At 33.4% G+C, this 26,543-nt stretch overlaps 1 protein-coding gene across 3 annotated transcripts in view; it reads right to left on the minus strand.

Moving 5' to 3' along the window:
- Positions 1–1,475: 1,475 nt before the first annotated feature.
- The window catches only part of ERCC6L2 (ERCC excision repair 6 like 2), a 162,646-nt gene continuing 137,578 nt past the window's right edge, over positions 1,476–26,543 (minus strand). Inside the window, exon 19 of one of the 3 annotated variants that reach the window (XM_031937698.1) lies at positions 1,476–2,587. In XM_031937698.1, coding sequence (XP_031793558.1) covers positions 2,512–2,587 — 76 coding nt within the window. In that variant the 3' untranslated portion in view covers positions 1,476–2,511. Of the gene's footprint in view, positions 2,588–20,770; positions 25,638–26,543 lie in introns of those variants that run through there. The other 2 variants (XM_031937697.1, XM_031937699.1) reach the window with 2 other exon arrangements.

Consider the following 26,543-nt stretch of genomic DNA (forward strand, 5'->3'; position numbering starts at 1 on the left):
AATAACCTTACTTTACCTCCATAATTTCTCCACTACATATCATATTAGCTCTTGGCACAAGATAAATTATGTTTATCAAGTTAAGGAAAGATGCACTTAATCTTATGACTTCTAAAGTTGTTCTTTTTAAAATATTAAAATGGGGTGTTAGCTTTTGCTAAAGTTTTTTCAGAATCTATCGCTATAATCATGTGTTTAAAATTATTTAAATTATTAATGAGGTCTATTTTGTGTATAGTTTCGTTATATTAAAACAATTCTGAATTAACAGTTGAAATTCAACATGGTCATAATACTCTTTTAAATATCTTGGCATGGCCTCTTTCTAATATTTTATTTCACATTTTTGCATCAACATTTATTAGGGATATTGGTTTCTGATTTTTTTTTCCTCATTTAAGTATGAGTTTAGTATAAGTTTGAGTTTATGCAATAGTGGAATTATGTGGAGAGGACTAAGGTAAAGAACAGAAATGGAGGAAGGGATCAGGTTATGAAGAGATTTAAATGCTTCAAAAAAGCGGTAATAGAGAGTCTTTGGGCTTTATTAGGTAGGAGAGGACATGGTCAAATTTATTAGAAAAAATACTTGGTAGAAGTGAAGGATAAATTGGAATTGGGGGGGGGGGAACCCTTAAGACTATTATAATACAGGTAAGAGGTGTTGAGTCCCTGAACTAGAGTTTTATTGTATGAGCAGAAAAGAAGAGACAGTAAATAACAGATGCTATGCAGGTAGAAATAAAATCTGACAATAGATATATGTGAGGTAAATAAGAATAAAGGGTCAAAAATTAAACCAACATAAGTGAACCTGGTTGCCTGCGAGGATGGTAGTGTCCTTGACAATAAAGTTCTTTGAGAAGGGAGCGAGTTTTGTTTTGGATAGTTAATTTGACATGTCCAAGAGACAATTGGACATGCAGGACTCTAGATGAGTAGAGAATAGGATATATTAGGATTATATTTTACTCATAAAAGTGCATCATTTAAAAAGTGCATCAATTTAAAAATATTGGTGCTATACTACACAAATTAATTTTCTTTAAAAGTTTGATAAAATTCCCCTCTAATACATCAAAACAAGGTTTTAGTCTTCCCTTTGGTAGTTCCTTTAAAGCCAGTACAACTTTATCTTCTAAGATTGTACTATTTAAGATCTTTACTTGGTACTCTATTTACTTAGACTTTCTTAAAATAAGGTAATTCATCATTTCTAATTAATTTTCAATTTCTGCTGATGCATGATTGTATAACTTTAGTTCTGGGAATTCTTTGTATTTATTTATTTCTAGAGGTTTATCATTTTATTAGTCTTCTCCAAATAAACAGCTTTTATTTATATTTATTTATTTTCATATTAACATTATTTATTGCTTCTGTAGTCCTTTGCTTCCCAATTAATTTCAATATTTTTTCTTTTATACAAATTTTAGATTTCATTTTAAAAAACTTTTATGTTGAACAATTATTAAATGAAAAACATTAATTGCTTTTTCAATTTTGTTAATGCATGTTCTTAAGGATATAATTTTCTTCTAAGAATTTTTGTCATAGTTATTATTTCCATGATTTTTTTGTTCCTTATTTAGTATGTCATTATTATCCATGAAGAGCTATATCTTTTAATTCTGTTTCATATTGTTATATTTTACTTAGGTTTTTAAAGAATGTATTTAATATTATACTTTTTAAAAGATTTATTTGCAACTTTTATCTTTCTTAGTATATGTTCTATTTTGTAAAGTTATCATGTGGTTCCAATTCAAAATATGCCATAAATTTTTCAGTTCTATTTTCAACAGTTTGTTCAGTTCTGTATTTTTACTTTTATTATTTTATTACATTTGTCCAGCTTTGAAAGAAGAATATTTAAGTGTCCTTTTATTAGTGCTATACATATACATCTTTTTGCAATCAAATTACAATTTTCTTAATGAATTACGTAATTTGATGCTGATTTAGTTTTATTATAGATACTGGATCATTGTCTATTGTTTCTTTAAACTTAACAAAATTTCCTTGATGATCTCTACTGACGCTATTTTAATAAGAGCCACCCCATGAAGCAGATTTAAAAATGCTATTTCTGGAGCTGGCTGATACAAGAGGAAGAAACTCTGGGGCTTGATTCTGGCCAAATGTGATTCAGTGCTGAAGGACTCATCACTGAGATGATGAAGTCTATTAATTACCAAGCAGGAATTGCTGAAAACTAAGTGGATATTGAAAAGGTAGTAGATTAATCCTCAGGGATTTCTTCCCTTCTAGCTGTGAATTAAGTTTGGATTGTTTTGATCTGTTTTCTGACAGAAGCTGAGCTAGAGTTGCTTGCTCAAACCTTATTCTGGCTATCATGAAGCCATAAACACAGGGTATTCAAAATATATATCCTGTCTAGGCAAGTCTGAGGGTTTGGATTGCCTATTTTTTTCCTGATCATAAGAAATTGGTGTTTATTCTCAGGCAGAAATTTCTAGGTTTGGAGATGATTTTATTAATTTGACAAGTTCAGATATCTTGTTTCTCTTCAAGTCTGAGCTGATTGGCAGCAAGGGGAGAAGTCTTCAGCAACAACTCCAGCATTCTTAAAAAAAATTAATAAACAGTTTAGCTTAAGTCTTGTCCCTTTTACGAGAAAATATGAACAAGGAGTTATGTGGAAAATGAAGACAAGTCAAATGTAAAATACTTGTAAATCCTATAAATTTCATTATGTTTTTGATGAAGTTTAAATATCATTCTCCCAAGAAGTATAATAGGACTCTATAAGTGATTCTTCAGTCTTGTCTGACTCTTTATGACCCATTTGGGGTTTTCTTGGCAAAAATATTGGAGAGATTTGCCATTTCCGTCTCCAGCTCATTTTATAAATGAGGAAACTAAGGAAAACAGGATTAAGTAACTTGCCTAGGATCATGAAGCTAGTGTCTCAGACCAGATTTGAACTCAGGAACATGCATCTTCCTGACTCCTTGCCCAGCTCTTTATCCATTATACTTATTACCTGTCTTAGTTGTAAACTGTTACTGAAGTTGTTTTTAACTGTCTTGCCACTATGAGTCTTTTGTGTCTGCTAGCATTTCTTTTGTGTGTAGAATATAAATAATCTGTCCCATATGTGATTTATATTACACATTAAATACCTTTCTATTTCACCTTTAGGGAAATCTAAACAAAAGCCCAAACCTAAGCTTTAAAAAACTTATTCTCCAAGGTACCAGGATGAAAGCTTTTACAAGTCAAATATTATGAGAAACGAGAGCCTGTCCCTCTTCTCGGTAAGTACATTAGAGCTTTCCAGGGCTGAAACTAGTCTGAACTACATACATAGGTCTGAGTATAAGAACTATATATGAAAGTGTGGGTACAGTGTTCCAGCCTTTTGGGTGCAGTAATATTTTATCATTATCATTATCATGAATGCCTGCAACTTATTTATTCAATACATAGAAAAATTTGTTCTAGTCTTTTAAAAATGTGCCTTTTTAAAGATATTTTTCATATATATTTTATATATTTTCATATATATATTTATATATGAATATATATTATATATATTATATTTATATATGAATATATTTATATATATTTATATATTTTCACATATATTTTATATATATGATAAATGATAAAATGTATAATATATATATTTTATATATATGATACATATACATATATATTATATATGATTGGAGATTTTGTTTTTCATGCATTCTATCTTCATTTTACTATTCCATTTACATGTATAAAGTTTTGATTGTGGTTTTCCTCCATTAATTCTTTAGATTTTTTTTTCCTTAAAATTTTAAAATCTCCTTCCTCTTATAAGTCAGTATTTTACCCCAACCGTTAGTTTTAAACTATTTTGATGACACTCTTTCCCCCAAATTCTCTTTCCTTGCCCTGCTTCTGTTTGTTTATCCTTTCCCTAGTTTGAGGGTTTTGCTTAAATTTTTGGTTTCTTTTACTTATTTTGTCATGTGTATGTCCAAATCATACAGGATTCCTTGAAAGATATAAAAGAAATAACTTTATGACAATCCCCTGATTATTTATACTAATGACATATAATAAAAAGGGAGATGTATGTTAGGTAAATAAATATAAAATACTGATAGTGAGTGTTTGTAAATTTTTACTACTAGGAGTATGTAATAAAAAAAAATTTGCTGAACACTTCTTAAGGTTGACTAGAAGAATAGGAAAACAGATGCTAAAGAGCGTTAGGATCAACTGGACCCCAAGATCTGCCATGAAGTGGTCCCAAATCTCTGGATGAGCCATGTCTGGCTCTTTCAAAGCTATTCCAATTCAGGTATCCTGGAGTTTAAACAACTGCATGAGAGATGCAGATCATTCAGTCCCTAATAAAAATCTTAGGGCCAGTTACAGGATTGCTTTAGAACTTCCACCAATTCCACCACTCTTTCTCCTTTTCCTTCCCATATCTCCTGTCACACCACTTGCTTCAAATAGGAGAATTTATCAGCCACTCTAAAGTTTTAAAAATTTAGTATTCAATCCTCTTTTCTTCTGTCATGTATCCAACTTCTGAAAAATCAGCCCAATGCCAAACTATATCCATGTATATGTAGATGTATTTTTATATGTGTATACAGCAAAATACATGTCTGTATGCAAACACATACATACAAACATATACACATTACATGTTCTTAATGTAAATGGAAAGAATAATCTCCACAAAACATTGAAGTCAAATGCTACAGAGTTAGAAGGGTAACAAAAGGCTGGTGAGCAGATGTCAGCATGACTGAAGCAATATCACACTTGTACGAGGCTGGGGAGGCTCATCCAATGAGATATTATGGCTCTTCCAGTGAGGAAATGCCTTGGAAAGATCCAGAACAAGGATGGACTTTCTGTAACTGGTTCCAGTCTGTCAGCTATATGTGTAATGCTGCATTTATATATAAATTTGATGGGGCCATTGCCATGTAGAAATTGATTTTAGTTAGTATAGGATACAGCATGCCCTTGAAGTGTTGGGCAACATTTTTTCTACTCTTTCTCTTACAATATATAAGTAAATATGCCTTTGTAAAAGTCAATTAATACAAATTGATTAAAGGTAATTGGAAGATTAAGTATTGACAGCTACCAATGGGATGAACATCTCTAAGAGATGACACTTAAACTGCTATCATTACAGAAAGACAAACTCAACCATTCAAGGAGACCCTTAGAATCCTTAGGGGGAAATGTAACTAGTCTTGCCCTGAGAGAGCAAGGCTAGAGTCAATCACTACATAAAGAACAAGCTTAACCACAAAGAAGAAACATGAAGTCACCTTAGTCCACTCCTTTGGAGGGAAGTTGGGGGTTTGAGGTAGGGGTTCACAGATATGGGATACTAAAGTGGTTTACCACTTCCTTCTCCAATGAATTAAGGCATATAGGGGTTTAATGATTTGCCTAGAGTCACCCAACTAGTGTCAAAGGCAAGATCTGAATTCAGCTCTTCCTGACTCCAGGCCCAGTGCTCTGTCCACTGAGTTACCTAGCTGCCTCCTAGGAAATGCTTAACAAATGCTTTTGGGTTAAATTGGATTACATTGAAAACACCTTGGATGCCTACTAGAACCCTAACCTTTTATGTCTTTTGAAACCACATTAAAGATTGTTTTGCACCTAAGGTCCTGGCCTTTCTCTGCAATCCCCATTGTTGAGGGTTTTATTTGAAAGAGAAAATAATTGCATCTTCCAGCCCTTCTTCCCGGAGGCATAGGATCCAAGTCAAATTTCTCATTTCTTTAAAAACTTCCAAATGCTTTCTAGTTACCTTAAGTACATAATGGCTAACACTGGAGCACAGTGAAGTCTGCAATAGCTTCCCCTGACCTAAATTAGAATCTGTTCCAGATCAAGTTGAAGCTCAGTTTTTTAATGGGCAGTCATCCAGACCACAAAACTCGCCACAGTTCATAGACGGTTGCTGTGCAGCTTCAGTATTCAAGGATATGAGACTTCTGAGCATGATTTGTTCTACAGAATTTACAGCAAGGAAAAATAAGCCAATAAACTTTGTGTAAGGTTACACTAGATATTCCCATACTCAGTGGAGTTTCTGTCAAGATAAAATTCTCTTTAGTAGTCTACTATGTGAAATTCTAGGACATATGACATAGGGGTCACTAGTAGGAATTCCCTTTCTTCCTGGTAGGTTGGGCCACCCCAGCTCTAAACTATCCATGCCATTTTTTGCCTGCTTTGGAAATCTCAAGTAATGCCTCTAGATGGAAGTGGGATAAAATGGGACAAAGGTCTGATCCAGCTTAACAAACTTTCTTTTATGTAGTCTGAAAATGTAGTGCTTTAGGGTTGGAGGTGGGGTGGTGGTAAAAGAGTAAGGGCAGTCTAGATGAGAGGAATGATTCATCAAGAAAAAATGGCACTCGACTATCCATTTTTTTCTAAACAGAAAAAACATGAGTTAGGATTTGTGTAGTTTTGAGGCTAAGCTACTATACCCCACAAAACAAAGCTCTCTAAAGCATTTCATTATTATGTCCAGAATTTCAAAATTTTTTTTCCCAAAAAAGTAAATAAATCTGATTTTGATAACAGATTCTGCATAAATTTTAGTAGTGATTCCATTGATTCTGTGGCATGTCAGGGAATTTCCTGTATTCTCAAGAAGCATCAGGAAGTTCTCAAAAAAAAAACAAACAAACCCAAAACTCAACATAGAAATAAAATGTAATTGGAGTTTAGTAATTTTTAAATATGGTATCCTGAACTTTGATAAGAGGTAGGCATGTAGAGGTGTGTGTGTGTGTGTGTGTGTGTGTGTGTGCGTATGTGTGTGTGTGTGTGTGAGGGGTGAGGTGCAGGGTGGGAGGATTCGTTTAAAAAACAAATTTTTAGATGGTGGAAAATCAGTAGAGTAGAGAATCAGAAATATCACCTGAGTGACAATTCAATTTTAAATTATAGGAATGGTATTGCAGCCAATATCAAACATTAATGTTGACATTTGGACTATATACAAAATCAAGAACTTAAAAAAAAATCTCATTTAATATTTTGCATTTTCCCTCAATTACATGTTAAAACAATTTTAACATTCTTTCTTTAAAAAAAAAAAAGTTTTGAGCTCCAAATTCTCTCCCTTCCTGCCCTCTCCCAACTGAGACAGCAAGCAATTTGATCATAGATTTTATATGAGCAGTCATGTAAAACATATTTCTGTGAATGAAAATACAAACAACCAAAGAAAAATAAATCAAGTTTTAAAAAAGTATCTTTGATCTGCATTTAGACACTACCAGTTCTTTCTCTAGAGATGGATAGCACCTTTTAACTTAAATTCTACATAATTGTTTTGGATCATTATAATGCCGTTAGTTCCTGTGTACAGTGGCTCTCCTGGTTCTGCTCATTTTATTTTGCATCAGTTTATGTAAATCCATGTTTTTCTCAGAGCACTTTGTTCATCATTTCTTAAAGCACAAGAGTATTCCATCATAATCATATATAACAACTTGTTCATTCTCCAATTGATGAACATTCCTTTAATATCCAATTCTTTGCCACTACTAAAAGAGCTGCTATATATATTTCTGTACACATAGATCCTTTTCCTTTTTTTTTAAACTCTTTGGGATATGAACCTGGTAGTGGTATTGCTTGGTCAAAGGGTATGTTATGGTTTTATAGCCTTCTGAGCATAGTTCCAAATTGCTCTCCAGAATGGTTGAATCAATCAGTCAGTATACAACTTTGTCAATAGTACATTAGTGTTTTAATTTTCCCACATCCCCTCCATTATTTGTCATTTTCCTTTTCTTTGTTAGAAAATCTGACAGATATGAGGTAGTAGCTCAGAGTTGTTTTAATTTGTATTTCTCTCATCAATAGTGATTTAGAGAAATTTTCAAAAATGTCAGGTTAGATAGTGTTAGAATCCTTACAAAGTGATGTCTGTTGCCTAATTTAGCATGGTACTTAACAAATTCTCTAACTCATTAATGTATTTAAGTACTCATTGGAGTTCACACTTTTGGGAGATTCACAAGTCAGTATTCAGTATGAGATTCACAAGTCAGAAACCCACAATCCCACTCTCTTGGAGGAGGAGTCAACCTTTTACACCGAGCATAAAAAGAGCTTCAGTGAGCCAGTCAGAGTCAGTTCAGAAGAAGCCCACTTTCAGAGGTGGAACCAGATTCATTCACTTCATCTCACACAACTGTGGTGGTTGGCTTCCTGCACTTCCCCTACTGAGACCAAGGCTGGTCTGAAAGGCTCTCCAGAAAGCTGCCCAGCTCCAGGCAAGGAGACAAGACTCAGACGGAGAAAATAAACGTTAGGATTTTATCAGCTGGCTGCATTTGAAGTGATTATTACTTGGAACCGAAACTAAGGCTGCCTCCAGAAAACCTCCCCAAGAAACCTGCTCTCAGAGAACCATTATATTATACAAAAGAAGAGAACACCATAAAATAGCATTGATTACTCTAAAAACTGCCTGTTTATAACTTTTGATCATTTATCAACTGAGAAATGGTTTATTTCTATAAATTTGATTCAGTTTTCTGTTTGAGAAATGAAGTCTTTATCAGAGAATCTCACTGTAATTTTTTTTTTACAGTAATGATTACCAACTGTGTTATTTCCCTCCATCTTGTTTCCCCTGCTTATCCTATTCTCCTTTTTTTTTACCTTGTCCATTGTCATGTTCTGCTTCTGACTTTTACCTCCACCAAACTGACCTCCTTTTCATTAGCTTCTACTTTCCTCTATATTGAGAGATTTCTATACCCAACTGAGTTGAGTATATTATTACCTCTTTGAGTCAATTCCGATGAAGGATCAATCATATGTTCCCCTCCCCACTTCCTCTATTTCCCCCTTCACTGTAAAATCTTTTTCAGACCTCTTTTATGTCAGACAATTTGTTACATTCTATCTTCTTTAAGTGCATTTTTCTGTCTCAGCCCTTAATTTTTTTAAAAAGATAATCATACCATCACTCAACTATCTATATAACTCTTTCTAACTTTAATAATAAGAAAGTTTTAGGAGTTATGTCAGTTACCCATGTAGGGATATAAATAGATTAACCTTATTGCATTCCTTATGACTTGTCTTTTTAGTTTATTTTTTTAATGCTTTCTTTCTTGCATTTTGTATTTGAAAGTTAAATTTTCCATTTAGGTCTAGTTTATTCATTGAAAATGCTTGAAAACCCTCTATTTTATTGAATATCTATTTTCCCCCCAAAGGATTATATTCAGTTTTGTTGGCTAGATGATTTTTGGTTGTAATTCTAACTCTTTTGTACTTTAAAATAACATTTTTTAAGAAGTGGAAACAATAGTTACAGAACACTTTCTCAAATTTAGTCTTGAAAAGGAGAAATAGGATTAAAGTTAATGAATGGGAGGGAAGTAAAGGCAGGGAATCAACTGAGCTTTCCCCCAAAACCCTCAAAAGTTTTTTTACATAATGACTCTAAACAAAGGTTGGAGTATCAGAACCCACAAAACAGAGCTAGCCAATTTTCTAGCCAAAGACAATTTAGAAGGTCAGTATGAAAGGTCTGTTGCACCAAGGTGGGAGAGCTGCACAGTCCCAGTGTAGGCCATTACAACACAGCCCTTGCCCCAATGTATGATGAATAGGTCTAGGGGCCTCTGAATCAGTGACAACAATGGTAGTTTCCAGACCTTTCAGCCCACAAACAGAAGGTTAGCAGGAAAGGTTTGGTGCATTTGAGATGAGAGCCTTAGAAAACCAGCAAACCAGAAGGCCTTGGGAACCATGGACTCAGCAGCAGGGGCAGTGAAAGAAGCAGCAGTTAGGGTAGAGATGGCTTCCAGAGGTCTCAGCCCATAGAGAGTAAGGGTTTCAAGCATCTGATCAGAAGGAGGTCCTGAACTGAAGCAGGACTCTATTGCTTTACCCATACTCAGATCCAGGACACAATACTGGTTCCCAATCCCAGGGTAAGGTGGAGCACCAGTAATGAGAACTTACAGCCACAGTGCAGGTGGGACCCTTAACACAATTCCAGGGCTGAAAAGTGCTTGTGCTTGCTCTTTGTCCAGAGTACAAGAGGGTAGTAAACACACTTCTCCTTGGATGATATCACCTTGAAACATCTGAAAACTTACAGGGATCTCTGAAAACAGCTGAACAAAAACCCTGTAGCTTGGGACATTGCACCCTTCACCCTAGAAACAGAGCTCTACTTTATTGTGGGTTCCGCCTTGTTTAAATTTAATTTTTTTAAGGTTTTACATGGACATTCATTTTGTACAAATTTCCATAGGAGTTATGTTGAGAGACAAAAATCAGAACAAAATAGCAAAACCATGACAAGAAAAAGAAGAAAAGGTAAAAATAGTATGTCAATATAAATTCAGTCTCCATTCTTCTTTCTTTCTGAATGCAGAAGGCATTTTTCCCATCCAAATTGGAATTGACTGGATCATTGAATTTCTGAGAAGAGCTAAATCTATCATAGTGGATCATCACAAAATCTTGCTGTTACTATGTACAATGTTTTCCTGGTTCTGCTTGCTTTACTCAGCATCAATTCATGTAAATCTTTCCAGACTTTTCTAAAATCAGCCTGTTCATCATTTGTTATAGAACAATAATGTTCCATTACTTTCATATATCATAACTTATTCAGCTATTCCCCAATTGATGAGCATCTACTCATTTTCCAATATTTTGCCACCACAAAAAGAGCTGCTATAAAACATGTGAGTCATTTTCCCTTTTTTACAATTTCTTTGGGATACAGACCCAGTAGTGACACTGCTAGATCAAAGGGTATGCACAGTTTATGGCCCTTTGGGCATTGTTCCAAATTGCTCCAGAATGGTTGGATCAGTTCACAACTTCACCTACAATGTATTAGTGTCCCAGTTTTCCCACATCCCCTCCAATATTAATCATTATCTTTTCCTGTCATCTTTAGATAAACTGATAAGTGTGGTGTGGTATCTCAGAGTTGTTTTAATTTGCATTTCTTTAATCAATAGTGATTTAGAGTATTTTTTATATGACTATAGATGGTTTTAATTTTTTCACCTGAAAATTGTCTGTAAATATCCCCTGACCATGTATGAATTGGGGAATGACTTGTATTTTTACAAATTTGATTCATTTCTTCATATATTGTAGAAATAAGGCCTTTATTAGACATTGACTGTAAAAATCGTTTCCCAGATTTCTGCTTTCCTTTTAATATTGGCTGCACTGGTTTTGTTTATGCAAAACCTTTTCAATTTAATATAATAAAAATTATCCATTTTGCATTTCATAATGTTCTTTATTTTTTGTTTGATTATAAATTCCTTCCTTCTCCACAGATCTAAGAGGTACACTATCTTTTGTTCTCCTAATTTACACATAGCATCACCTTTTATGCCCAAATTATGCGCTCATTTTGACTTTATCTTGACATGAGGTATAAGATGTTGGTCTCTGTCTAGTTTCTGACATACTATTTTCTAGTTTTCCCAGCAACTTTTTTCAAATAGTGAATTCTTATTCCAGAAGCTGGATTCTTTGGGTTTATCAAACAATAGATTACTAGAGTCATTGATTACTGTGTCTTGTGTGTTTAACCTGTTCCACTGATCCCTCACTCTTATTTCTTAACCAGTAGCAAATGGTTTTGATAACTGCTGCTTTATAATAAGAGTTTTAGGCCTGGTACTGCTTGGTCACTGTCCTATGCATTAATTTTTCCATTAATATTTTTGATATTCTTTTTTTTAAAGAACTTTTAATTGCCAGAACCCAGGCCAGGGTAATTTTTTACAGTATTATCCCTTGCATTCACTTCTGTTCCGATTTTTCCCCTCCTTCCCTCCACCCCCTCCCCCAGATGGCAAGCGGTCCTATACATGTTAAAGAGGTTACAGTAGATCTTAGATACAATATATGTGTGCAGAACCGAACAGTTCTCTTGTTGCTCAGGGAGAATTAGAGTCAGAAGGTATAAATAACCCGGGAGGAAAAACAAAAATGCAAGCAGTTTACATTCATTTCCTAGTGTTCTTTCTTTGGGTGTAGCTGCTTCTGTCCATCCTTGATCAACTGAAACTGAGTTAGATCTTCTCTTTGTCAAAGAAATCCACTTCAGTCAGAATACATCCTCATACAGTATCGTTGTTGAGATATATAATGATCTCCTGGTTCTGCTCATTTCACTTAGTATCAGTTCATGTAAGTCTCGCCAATCCTCTCTGTATTCATCCTGCTGATCATTTCTTACAGAACAATAATATTCCATAACATTCATATATCACAATTTACTCAACCATTCTCCAATTGATAGGCATCCATTCATTTTCCAGCTTCTAGCCATTACAAACCGGGCTGCCACAAACATTTTGGCACATACAGGTCCCTTTCCCTTCTTTAGTATCTCTTTGGGGTATAAGCCCAGTAGAAACACTGCTGGATCAAAGGATATTCACATTTTGATAACTTTTTGGGCATAGTTCCAAACTGCTCTCCAGAATGGCTGGATGTGTTCACAATTCCACAAACAATGTATCAATGTCCCCGTTTTCTCACATCCACTCCAACATTCCACATTATCTTTCCCTGTCAATTCTAGCCAATCTGACAGGTGTGTAATGGTATTTCAGAGTTGTCTTAATTTTCATTTCTCTGATTAATGATTTGGAGCATATTTTCATATGGCTAGAAATAGTTTTAATTTCTTCATCTGAGAATTGTCTGTTCATATCCTTTGACCATTTATCAATTGGAGATTGGCTTGATTTCTTATAAATTAGAGTCAATTCTCTATATATTTTGGAAATGAGGCCTTTATCAGAACCTTTGACTGTAAAAATGTTTTCCCAGTTTATTGTTTCCTTTCTAATCTTACCTGCATTAGTTTTGTTTGACATTCTTTGATATTATTAACTTTTTTCCAGATGAATTTTATTATTATTTTTCTACCTCTATAAAATAATTTTTGACAGTTTGATTGATATTGCATTGAATAAGTAAACTAATTTAGATAAAATTGTCATTTTTATTATATTAGCTCAGCCTACTCATGAGCAATTGATATTTTTCCAGTTGTTTAGATCTGACTTTATTTGTGTGAAGTGTTTTGTAATTGTGTCCATATAATTTCTGGGTTTGGCTTGGAAGGTAAACTCCCAAATATTTTATATTGTCTACAATTATTTTAAATGAGATCTTTCTTTCTATCTCTTGCTGCTGGACTTTGTTGGTAACATAGAAATTCTGATAATTTATGTGTTTTATTTTATATCCTGCAACTTTGCTAAAGCTACTAATTGTTTGAAGTAGCTTTTAAGATGATTCTCTAGAATTTTTTAAATATAATATCATATCATCTGGAAAGAGTGATATTTTTATTTCCTCATTTCCTATTCTAATTGCTTCAATTTATTTTTCTTCTCTTATGATAAAGCCAACATTTTTAGTTCAATACTGAATAATAGTGGTGATAATAAGCATCCTTGTTTTACCCATGAACTTACTGGAAATGTTTCTAGTTTATTCCTATTACACATAATACTTGCTGATGGTTTTAGATAGATGCTGGCTACCATTTCCAGAAAAAATAATCTATTTATTCCTATGCTCTCCAGTCTTTTTAATAGGAATGGTTGCTGTATTTTGTTAAAAGCTTTTTCTGCATCTATTGAGATAAACATATGATGTCCATTAGTTTTCTTACTCATATGGTCAATTATGCCAATAGTTTACCTGATATTGTACCAGCTCTGCATTCCTAGTATAAATTCCATTTGGTCATAATGCATTATCTTGATGATTAGTTATTATAATTATTTTAATAATATTTTATTTAAAATTTTTGCATTAAGATTCATTAAGGAGATGGATCTATAATTTTCTTTCTGTTTTGACTCTTCCTAATTTAGGAATCAACACCATGTTTGTGTCATAAAAGGAAATTGGCAAGAACTTCTTTTCCCTCTATTTTTCCTAATATTTTATATAATATTGGAATGAATTGTTCTTTAAATATTTGGTAGAAATGACTTGTAAATCCATCTGATCCTGAAAAGTTTTTCTTAGGGAATTCCCTGATGGCTTGGTCAATTTCTTTTTCTAAAATGGAGATATTTTATTCCTTTTTTGTCAATTTGGGTAACATATTTTTGAATGTGCATCCTTTGCAATTAGATTGTCAGATTTGTTGGCATACAATTGGAAAAAATAGCTCCTAATTGGTGCTTTAATTTCTTCTTCATTGGTGATAAGTTCACTCTTTTTATTTTTTATAATTGGTAATATGGTTTTCTTCTTTTATTTTTCTAATCAAATTAACCAAAGGCATTATATATTTTGTTATTCTCCTCTTATAAAACCAACTCTTTTATTTATTAGTTCAATAGTTTTCTTACAATTTTTTAAATCTCTTTGATTTTCAGAATTTCCAATTTAGTATTTAATTAGGGGTTTTAATTTTTTTCTAGATTTTTTAGTTGCATGCCCAATTCATTCATTTCACTTTTCTCTATTTTATTTATGAAAGGATTTAAAAATATAAAATTTCCCCTAATAATTTTGGTATATTAGCTCATTATTGTCATTCTCTTAGATGAAATTATCTATTGTTGATTTGTTGTTTGACCTCATTTTATAGGATTAGATTATTTGATTTCCCATTAATTTTTAGTCTATCTTTTCCTGGCTCTTTATTACATGCAATATTTATTGCTTCATAATCTGAAAAAATGTATTTAATATTTCTTCCATTCTGCTTTTAATTGTGAAGTTTTTTATGCCTTAGTATAGGTCAATTTTTGTGTAAATGCCATGTACTGCTGAGAAAAAGGTATATTTCTTTCTATCCTCATTCAATTTTCTCTATGTCTATTATATTTACATTTTCTAAGAGTCTATTGAACTCCCTAAATTCTTTTATTTTGTGGTTAGATTTATCTAATTCTGAGAGAGGGAGGTTGAGATCCTCCATTAATAGTTTTTCTATTTTTTTTTTCTTGTATTTCTTATTTAACTTCTCTAAGAATTTGGATACTGAACCACTTGGTGCATATCTATTTAGTATTGATATTACTTTATTGTCTATGTTAACAAGATGTAGCTTCTTTTCTTATGTCTTTTAATTAAATCTATTTTCGTTTCTATTTTTTCTGAGATGAGACTTGATACCCCTGCCTTTTATTTATTTATTTATTTTTGCTTTACCTGAAGCATAATATATTCTACTCTTTTTATCCTTACTTTGTTTATGTTTCAAATGTTTCCTGGAGACATATTGTAGGATTTTTAATTCAATTAGCTATTTACTTCCATTTTGGGGAGAATTCATTCCACATTTATGATTACCAGCTGTGTACTTTTCTCCATCCTATTTTCTCTCCTGTATATAGTTTTTTCTCTTTCCATCCTGTCTCTCCTCACAAGTGTTTTGTTTCTAACTACCCCCTTCCTCAACCTGCCTTCCCTTTCAGTACCCTTTCTCCCTTCTCTTATCCCTTTCTCTTATTATCTCTTCTATTTTCCTTTCTATCCAGTTCCTCCCTTTTCTTTTCCCTTTCTCCTTTTACTTCCCTATAAGTAATTTTCCATACCCAATTGAGCATGTATGCTATTCCCTATTTGAGCCCAAACTGATAAGATTAAGCTTAGACAATATTCAATCCTCTCCAGTTCATTCCTCTACTGCAAATAGGTCTTTTTCTTCGATGAATTTAATGATTCAATTTGGCTTCAATTTGCATCCAAAGTTCATCAGTTTTAGATCATTGTATTGGCAGCTAGGTGGAACAATGGATAGAATGCTGGGCCTGAAGTCAAGAAGACCTGAGTGCAAATCTAGCTTCAGAACCTGCATAAGTCACTTCACCCCATTTACCTTAGTTTCTTCATCTGTAAAATGAGCTGAAGAAGGAAATGGGAAACCACTCGGGTATCTTTGCCAAGAAAACCCCAAAAAGGGGTCATCAAGTAGCTGAATGAGAAGTAACTGAATGAGAAGCCAAGTCTTTCACAACTGATCATCATATAACATTGCTATTACTGGGCACAATGATCTCCCATTTCTTCTCACTTGTCTTTGCACCAGTTCCCCAAGATCTTGCCATGTTTTTCTGAAACCACTCTCATCATTTCCTATAACAAAATGGTATTCCATCACAATCATGTGCCACAGCTTGTCTAGTTATGTCCCAATTTATGGGCATCTCCTTGATTTCCAGTTCTTTCCCACCACAAAAAGAACTGCTATGAATATTTTTGTACACATAGGTCCTTTTTCTTTTATTTTGAATTCTTTGGGATATAGATCTCGTAGCGGTATTCCTGGGTTAAAGGAATTTTATGCATAGTTCCAATTTGCATTCCAAAATGAAGGGACCAATTCACAATTACATCAACCATTTATATCCAACCACTCACTTGGCCATTTTGCCAAAAGCCCCTTCCTTTCTGTTCCAGAGAGCACTGGCACTGGATTTGCACTGCTAAGATTTTCTCCTATTCAAAGTTGTTTTTTGTTTCCTGTGCAGATCATCAGAGCTGAGCAAATTCTTGACTGTTTCCTTGCTGAGGAGGAGGAGATTCTGCTTGAATTATAGTTGAAGGGAGGTTCTGAGAGCTGATAACAGAAAAGCCATGTGGAACTTGGCAAGTGGATGTTGGAATGTGAAAGAATAGTATAGCTAAGTTAAGTAATAATTTGGCAATATGGACTGTTATTGTTGTTATTTTTTTTCTGTAAGAAGGCTGTACCCTTTCTTCTCTTTTCATTGTGTTTAGATGTCTTTAATTGATACATTTCTTTAGTTCTGGGGTGGTGAAAATAGATCAAGACAATCATATATTCAGCTATTTTTGCCAGAGTTAGTCCTAACCAAAAGTACTTCTGGTTCCTATGTATTCTCTCACCCTTTCAAGAATCCTGATTTTCCTTCACAGATCAGCTAAGTTGCTACTTTCTCGGTGAAGCTTCCCCTGATTTATCTAGTTGTTGTACCCTTTACTTCCTCAAACTATCCAATATTAGATGGAGAAGGGGGTTATCAAGAAAACCCCTGGCCAATTTCACAAGTTTCATAATCAACTTGATGACATTGCAAAGCATAGACATTTCTCATAAGGTGTTATTTTATTTTTTAAAAATTATCACATGGAATTAGATATCTGTACTTGTCTCTTGCTGAGAGGATGAACAGAACTCCTCTAATTGGCCTCCAGTCATTGGGTTGCCTTGGCCCCAGGATGGGTTTTCATTGAGGAGCTATTCTCCTTGTGATCTCTAAGAATGAGCTGAGAACAACTTAGCCCTTAGGGACTCTCTATGAACACTTTTTCTTGAATTTTTAGCTTGGAATGTCAGAAGAGGATGTTTCTCATATTTCTGTCCCACTTCCAGCACCATTAGAGATTTATAGATTTACAGTGAAGCATATGATAGTAAATGTACTTTCTTTTTTCTTGAAAAGGGAATTCAAGAACTTGATTTCTAAAATCAAACTTCCTCTGTGGGGAAGGAATTTTATTTCCTGAGGCAGCATGATTCTGGAACAAAGCCTGTTGGCAGAGGAAGGAGATTTCCTGGGTAACACCAGCTTTCAGAATTGACTCACAGGTAATTCCCAGGACTAGTGTTCCCGAGTTCCACAGGTCAGACATTGGTCTTCTGGAAGGGAGACTTCCTTAAAAATATTTATCAGAGAAGAAAACCACCAAGAGGATCCTGTAGTTTAAAAACAAAGGCCATATTGTAATGAATCAGACAATCTGCACCTTACGATTCCTCCATTACATTGCTGTATATGATTTGTATGATGCATGGACATCTGAGGTTATTCAGTGTCAAATTTCTTCACCTTCTTTTTTGTGTCCAGTATTTGTTCAAGCAGGCCTATAAATACTTTGCTTCTGTAATAGATGAAATAAAAACTGTCAAGTTCCTTTTTGGGAAGGCATTTTCTAACCCATGTATAGGGAGACACACATGACAGGCCTAAGCTTTGTTTCAGAGATTTCCCTGCCTCCAAAATTTGGGGCAGCAAATATATAAAGAAAGTGACTCCTCTTTGGTTAGTTTCCAGAGTTCAAATTGGATCTGTGAGACTCAAGAATCCATATGGGGATAGAGCTTCTGGGTTATAGCTACTACATTACACATATAGTTTATGCTGTATCATCTCCCTTCTGTCCCCCTTTTCCCTTATAGAACGTATACTCTTAGCATTCTTTGACTCCCCAATACCCAGTACAGTGGTTTGACAATTTAAACAGAAGTTAAACTGAACTGTTGGAGCCAGTTATAATGAAAGAGGTATACTTTAAATTAATAGTAATTTTTGAGATATGTTTAAGACTACAGTGCCTTATTTTAGGCAGGAGGAACTTCCTAACTTAGAAAACATAAATTAGGGATGTTACATAAAGATAGCTTAGCTTTATAAAAGGATTAATTACTCAAAATTCCTTGAAACTGAATATCTTCGGAGAAAACCTTATCTAGTGATGTAACATATTTCTTTTTCCACTGGACTACCCAGAATAATGTAAAATATTTATTAAGCTATTCTTCTCCAAGAGGCAGGAGACTGTTTTAGCTAATCAAGAAGACATCCACAGAGGTAGCAATATTTTGCTTTTAATTACAGTAGAGTGGTGAAACTCAAGAACGTATGGCAGCCCATACAGACATTACTAAAAGATTTTCTAACTTTGAGAATGCAATAAAAAAACTATACATATATAAGTAGGTAACTTGTAGAGAAATGACTTGTTATATATCTATTGAGTAAAATAAAATAGGGGCTATCATGAGAAATTTTTATCATGTTTTATGATATTATAAATATTTCAAGATAACCTTGATACTGGACTTGCAATCTTCCTTCTTTGAAGGAGCATATACCTCATCAAAGTCATGAAGAAAAGAGTTTCATTTTCAATGTTATCAATTAATAACTCTATGAGCTACCTCGCGAATAGAGTACTGAGCTTGGAATCAAGAATACTCACCTTCCTGAGTTGAAATATGGACTCAAGACTGCTACTAGTTGTGTGACTCTGGGAAAGTCACTTAATCTTGTTTGCCTTTATTGTCATCTGTACAATAAGTTGGAAAAGGAAATGGCAAACTACTAGTGAAAACACTAATGGGTAGCACAAAACATGACATATAATAAGAGCTTAATAAATGTTTGCAGACTGTCATCATTCCTATAGTCTTTGGGATTTGCTTAAGATTCAAAGAGGCTATGTGAATTGCCCTTGATCACACAACTGATAAAAATTATTAGAAGTCCCAACTTGTTTCAAGTTCATAAGACTATCCACTATACTATGCTATGTCTTGATAGAAATCGGCATATTCAGAATCTTGCACATTGTCTACTAAGTGCCAAAAGTAATAAATTCCTCATAAAAAAAAAAAAAGTCATCCCTATGTATTATTAGAGTTTGCAAATTCAGTATCATCAAATTTAGATTTGGAAGGGCTTGGATTAATTAATTTCAAAAATAAGAATAATGAAGTACAAAGAAGTTCATTTTCCTGAAATCAAAAGGATAGACCTAGGTCTAAGACTCATATTCCCTAATTTCAAGTCCATTGGTCTTTTCACTACACTATGGATACTTAAATTGAACTTTTTTTCCTCTTATATTAAAGCTCTTTAAGGCATGAACTACATATCTTTATTATGTATAAGTTTCGTTTAATGCCTGTCTTACTATTTCTTTTTTGTTTTTTAGCACACAGACACATTTAATACATTTAATTGGGTTTAGTATGATGGACATAATTTTTTGTTAACTAATAAATTCTGTTTTGAGAAAGCAGACATACATCAATGAGCAAAGCTTAAAATATATTCCTTCGAATAGTTAAATGAAACAGCACAAAAAAGTGATTATAACAAAATTCCTACAACTATACACTTCTATAGTTTTGCTGCTGTTTAATGTTTTATTTACATAGTTGTAGCTAATGTGTATATAATTTCTCTGGAATTGCTTTCTTTATTCCATTATTTTACGTAAGATTTTCTATAGGCCTTTGAATTTAAATTTTTAAAATTTATTATTTCTATTATTTAAAAAGCATTTTTTTCCCACTTATTTCCCAGGACATGTTTCTGTCAAACTTTTTGCTATTACAAATAATATTGCTAAGAATACTATTAAACATATTAGCATTTTTTAATGTGTCAACAACATGTTTGGAGGTATAAAACTAAGTAAGAGGATCACTCAAAAGTAATGAAAAATTCTACTACTTTTGTTGGCATAGTTATTTTAGTGATGAAAACAATAAACCAAACTATGAGAGCCATTCCAAAAACATAAAGCTCATTCCTAAACTATAGACCCACTTTCTGAAGCTCACAAAATCCACAGTTAATAACAAAAAAGAAATCTCTTTAGTAATATTTCTTTATAGTTTATGAGTATGATATTAATGTGAGGATAATTATCATACTGAAGTCACAAATTCAACTAGATATGGACTTGTTTTATTTTATTTAGCTTTAGATAAATTTTAATATGATTACATTCCATTTACCCCAGACAGAAATATTTCAAATGGAGAACTCTTGTTAAGAGTTGTGTTTTCTTCCCAAACTAAGAGCACTTTTGAAAACTTAAAATGGCAGAATGACTATGGTCATTTCAGAGTTTCTATGGGAAAATTTGCACACTTTCTTACCATAAAATGAGTACATTCCAATGCAGTTTTAAATTAACCTATCCTGATAAAAATTAACAATAGAGTTTGTTTCACTGTGTTATTTAATTCTCATATATAGAAGTACTACAAAGCAATGAGACTGATTTTCATAAGCACTATGTAGTCACACTTCACATTGAAGTAAATAGAGATGATTAACATCAAGCCTTTAGATTTGTATTACAGCAATGTCTCAGAAGTGTTATACATAATTATTGACCCTCTAGACTTTACCACCTCTGCCCTGAAAGCATTTTCATCCTGCAAATGCCTCTTCTCTTGAGGTCATCCCCCTCTTTTCATTGATGAGCTCCTTACTGAAACCTCCATTTGAGGAAATGCCTGGTAAATTCCAAGTGAACCATAGTTCGCTCTCTCGTTCTACTTTTGATTCTCAGGAATTTTTACCATGCTTCTCTTCTCTTCTTCCCCCTGACCTCCACCCCAATCCTCCTTGAGTTTCTGAGTAGTCTTCATTTTAGAATATAATCCCCTTGAAGGCAGGGTATTGTCTTTCTTTAGTTGTTTTTCTTTTTACTTTTATTTGTATTTCCAGCACTTAGCACTTTCCTGGCATTGAGTAAGTACTTGACAAATGCTTTTTGATTTGATTTAACTATTCTCTGAGGTGGTATTATTATTCCTATTTTACAGAAGACAAAACTGAGGTTTGGAGAGTGACTTATAGTCATTTTAATCATAAATGTCAGAGTCAGGCTTAGAACCCCAGTGTTCTGGCCTTGAAATACAAAACATTCTTTTCAGTATGCCATTGTTTATCGCTAAGAGAAATCAGAGAAGAGAATGGAATCTGCAAATCAGGTCAGTGAATCTGATTGATTACTGGAAAAATTTTTATAATATATCATTATCATTATTATCAGAATATATTATTAAAATCACAGCTGGTTAATATGTGAGGAGGGGATCATGAAAAGCCATTATGGTTTTATTATGTATAAATCACACCAGAATAATCTTCCTCTCTCCTTTTTAGCAGAATCACTAGACTAAAGGATCTCAATATAACACTTTACAAAAATTCTACTGATACTATTATGGAAAGAGAGAAAATGTGAGCTAGCAATAATAGAATGAGGTAGATTAGGGTTTTTTTAAAATATGAAACAAAGTGCAGTCCCTAAATAGTTTAATCTTCACTTGGAAAGAGCTCTGGCAGAGGGAAAAATCTAAGTCTACAATGAAGTTCAGAAAATTGACTTCAGGAGTGCAAGACATAGAAATGGCTATATAAACCACATTATCTATTCTCCAGCTACCATCCTTACCACTTCCCAACAAGAAATTTCATGGACTCTGATAGATAAATTGATGATTCCCTTCTTGATCAAATCCAAACCAAACCACCTCCCTGATTTCCAGCTCCTCTTCTGTGTTGTCTTCTACTATGAGAATGAAGACTGCTTGAAGGAAAGGGCCATCTTGCTTGCTAGTATCTATGTCATCAGTGCTTAGCACAATTTCTACCATATAATAATGGAGCAGTCAGTCAATAAGCATTTATTAAGCAGCCACTACCAGCTAGGCATTTGCTAAGTGCTGGGGATACCCCCCCCCCAAAAAAAGGCAAAAGACAGTTCCTCAAGAACTGTTCACAATTTAATTAAATGCTTAATTTGTCCATCTAGATATAATTTAGTCTGAAAAACAGGCTTGTTTTTTTTTTTTTTTTTGGAGAACTTTATACTAAAGGAGTCAACAGTGGGAGATGAAAGCTAAGAAAGCTATTGAATCTTGGATTCCATTAAGGGACAAGGTCTAAGAATAGATGATCATTCTGGTCAACTCTACCCTAATTGGACTCCATTTGTTTTCAGTTAAAGGTGTCACATGTTAAGAAGGATACTGGTAAGCTGAAGAGCATCCAGAGAGCAAGAAAGATAGTGAAGGGCCTCATGTAGATGTGAAAAACTGTCTAAAGGGACTGTCTAAAGGGGATGGATATTTAGTATATTATAGACAACTACATGATAGCTACTTTCAATTAGCTAACGGGATGTTATTTGAAAGAGGAAAAAACTTTCTGTGCTTGGGTCCAGAATGTTACTTGTTTCAAAGAGACATTTTTAGAAGCAGAGAAAATTTTCTTTAAAACTATAGCTATTCAAAAGTAAAGTGGGATGCTTTGGGAGGTAGTGTGTTCCTATTCATGGGGCAAATGCTGAGAACATAGGTAGTTTTCTAAATTAGTTAAAAATTGATCAAAATTGAACAAAAGTGTTCAGCCTAATCATCCACATAGCAAAAACACTTGGATATAGAGCAAACACATAGTTAAATGGATGATCCATATGGCTTTGAGAAGAGACATACACAATACACATATACAAAAGTACATACCTACACACATAAATATAAATATAAATATATATATACATATATATATATAATATTTGTACAAATACAATATCTTGGACAATCCCTATAAAAAGACAATAAATGGGGAAAACAACAATTGAATTAGGAGGAGGAGGAGAAATGACCTTAAGTTGCTTCTTTTCCTTAAAAAAAAAAAGACCTATTTTTCAGTGATGTTACATCAGGATGAAGCCAGGTCTACAATTCTCCCAAGAATTAAAGTTATAGATTTTTCAAAAGGCAATGATCAGGTACAAGTTGGCAAGAATAGACTAAAACTTATTACCAGTGAAAAACTACAAAGGATAAATAATATAAAATATATTACTGAAGAAATGCTTAACTGGTAAAAAGAAATGGAATATTCATATAGTGTGAACAGAGAGTGAGAAATGGTATGATCACTGTGCTTCATTGCAATGGAAAGATTTAGAGGAAGATACTTAGTATGTTAAATAGATACCCTCTGAAGGATTTATGGGAGGACATAGACAAAGTGTAAATACAAGATGAAAAGGTATGGATGAAATCAGAGTCATCACAATATCATCATACTAAAAATGTTAGTGCTCCACAATAATGAAGTTGTTAAAAAAAATAATGAATTAAGGTTTTCCTAAGTACAGTGAGAAAAATGAGTTACTATATTCTTGGAGTTTAAAAGAGGGGGAAAAGGAGATAATATGATACTGATTTGATAAATAGTAAAGATTAAGAATTCTGAAGATGGACAAATGAGTTCAATCCTATTTATTTGATAGATAATCGATAAATGAAAAAGCAGCTATTAACTGTTTACTATGTATTGGACACTGTATTAATAACCACTGGGAAATATTAGGAAAAAATGAGGTTCCTTCAAGGAGCTTATATTTTAATGGAAGGAAACAATATATATTGAGGAATGGCTGCTAGGGAAGATTGTTAGTCCGGAGAGTCAAAAAAGATAGAGTTAATCCATAGGGCATTTGCCTGATTTCTCCTTACCTCAAACAATAGTAGTGGTGATGTGATTAAACTTTTCAGAGCAAGAGATAGAAAGCAGCATCAGGGAGAATAGTATGGACAGCAAAAGGAACAGAAGGTCTAGATTAAAAAGGGCATGATATGTGAATCATGGTTTGATCTGAGGACAATTGGATACAATAGGCTAGGCGAGTATGCATTTACTTACTCACTCATCAAGACAGCTTAGCTCCAGTGGGCTTTAAAGAGATGGAGAGACTTTTTTAAGCTCATGGTAAATATCTAGAAGTAGAGCCTGGGCTTTTTGATGACTAGTGAGGTGCTAGTTCCTATTATATTTTCCCTCCCTTTTTTCTTTTAGGCAAGGGTCTTTATAACAGAAAGCCTATTGCCCAATGAGATAGTACACTTAAAAATATCAAGTTTTTACCAATGTATTCCCATAAAATGTTTAATCCCCAAGAAGAAAAATAAAACTCAAGGATAGAGTTGAATTAAATATATTTTTCAGAAATAAATTCAATTCATCACATTTAGTATTTCCTCCCAACACAAATATTTATAGCTAACCTCTACTGGCTTTGTGATTCACTTGTATTTCTAGGCATCACACTATTTGCTAGGTGCACTTTCATGTGAATCATCTGATTCATTTTTTTTCCATAAAAATTTCTCATTTGACTTCCAAAGAGACATTTCAAGCCCTTCATTTCTTTTAGTGGATGTAGCAAGGGGTACTTTTTCACACAACATCTCTATTACTGCCAAGTCGGTGAATTTACTAAGACTGTCATCATTCTGCTCATTCAGTATGTCCCAGAAATCCCTTGGCCGCTGCTTTGCTTTTTCCATGGGCTTTGAAAGAGCTTTCCTTGGCAACTGTGTAGGATTGTTCCCGTGACTTTTAAACAGGTCATCAAGAATAGAAGTGTCACCAAGTAAGTCTACCACAGTGTTGTCTTCTAAAGTTTGGTTTTCTATTTTTTTGTTTTCAGATTTCAAAAGAGGTTCGCTTCTTGAACAGTCTGTTCTTGTAAAGTCCTGTTGGTCCTTAATAGTATTTACTAACATTCTCTTACAAGTTTCAGATTTACTGTTCAAGGAATTGGATACTGAAGTATCTTTGAATGCTTGGCTCTTTTTCCCATTGACAATTTCTTGGGTAAAACTACCGGGTTGTTCTTTAGGTTTTGCATTATTAGACAAAACTTCACCACAGGAATCATTATTTTGAAACTCAATTACTTTTTCTTTATGCCTTTTTGGATTGCAAATTTGTGTAGTCCTACTTGTAGAAACTTTAATTGCTAAAGGATCAGAATCTGACAAATTTTCTTTCACCAGGGATTTTTTCTTTCTCGATTTAGTAATATTTTCTCTTTTTTCATAGTCAGATTTAATCAATTCTGAATCAATATCTGCAAAAAATTCTTTTGCTTCTGGATATCTAGAAGTATAGAAATCTCTTAGCATTTTCTGGCGTTCTTCTGATGTGGCACTTGTTATATGTCCAGCAAATTCTTCCATAGAAGATGAACTGAAGAAGGAAGCCATTTCTTCAAACTGTTTCCTGTAGTAGTAATGAACAAATCAATGATTATTTTTCCTTTCTTTTTACTTTTAAAGGGATGTGATCTTTTCAATTTAATCCAAAAGATTTAAATTCTGCAATGAAGAGGTTTTTTATTGACAGAAGAATATCAAATGATGTCACAGCTATAGTGAAAGCATAACTTTCTCCTTATTGTCAATGAAAAATAGTGTTTACTCATTATATCATCATATTTTTTCAGTTGCTTGGTTTTTTGCTAGCAAATATTTCCAAAGAATTTTGTGCTTCCACCATGTAATTCACCACATCCATCAGGCAATTTTTGATCTGAGAATAATTTTCAGAAATTTTTACATATTTTAAAGCTATATTATATTTAAGTCTGTGGCAGCTAAGTGGCACAGTAGATAAGAGTACCAGATCTGGAGTCAGAAAGACTCCTTTCCCTGAATTCATATCTGCTCTTGGATATTTATTAGATGTATGACCATGGGCAAATTGCTTAACTATTTGCCTCAGTGTCCCCATCAGTAAAAATGAGATGAAATTGGCAAAACACTCCTGCATTTCTGCCAACAAAATCCCAAATGAGGTCACAAAAAATTGGACACAATTAATAATCACTGAACAACAACAAAAATTTCAGTCCTAAGAAATAAAATGATTAAAAGTACATAGGCACTAAGAGCTAATTTGGTCTCAATGAATAAAATGAAAAACATTTTGGGGAAACAATTTTAATTTTATCTCTTTCAAGTGCCACAAATGCACACTATTACTTTGACATATTTACTGACAACGCTAAATATGGGTCTTTAGGCAATCTACTGTTTATGTTATTTTTTTGTTTAATTTACCAAAATGAACTAAATTTTCCCAATCAACAATGCTACTAATGGGGGGTAAAAATTCCAAGAAAAACAC

Source organism: Sarcophilus harrisii, chromosome 1, assembly GCF_902635505.1.
Source record: "Sarcophilus harrisii chromosome 1, mSarHar1.11, whole genome shotgun sequence".
Lineage (NCBI taxonomy): Eukaryota > Metazoa > Chordata > Mammalia > Dasyuromorphia > Dasyuridae > Sarcophilus > Sarcophilus harrisii.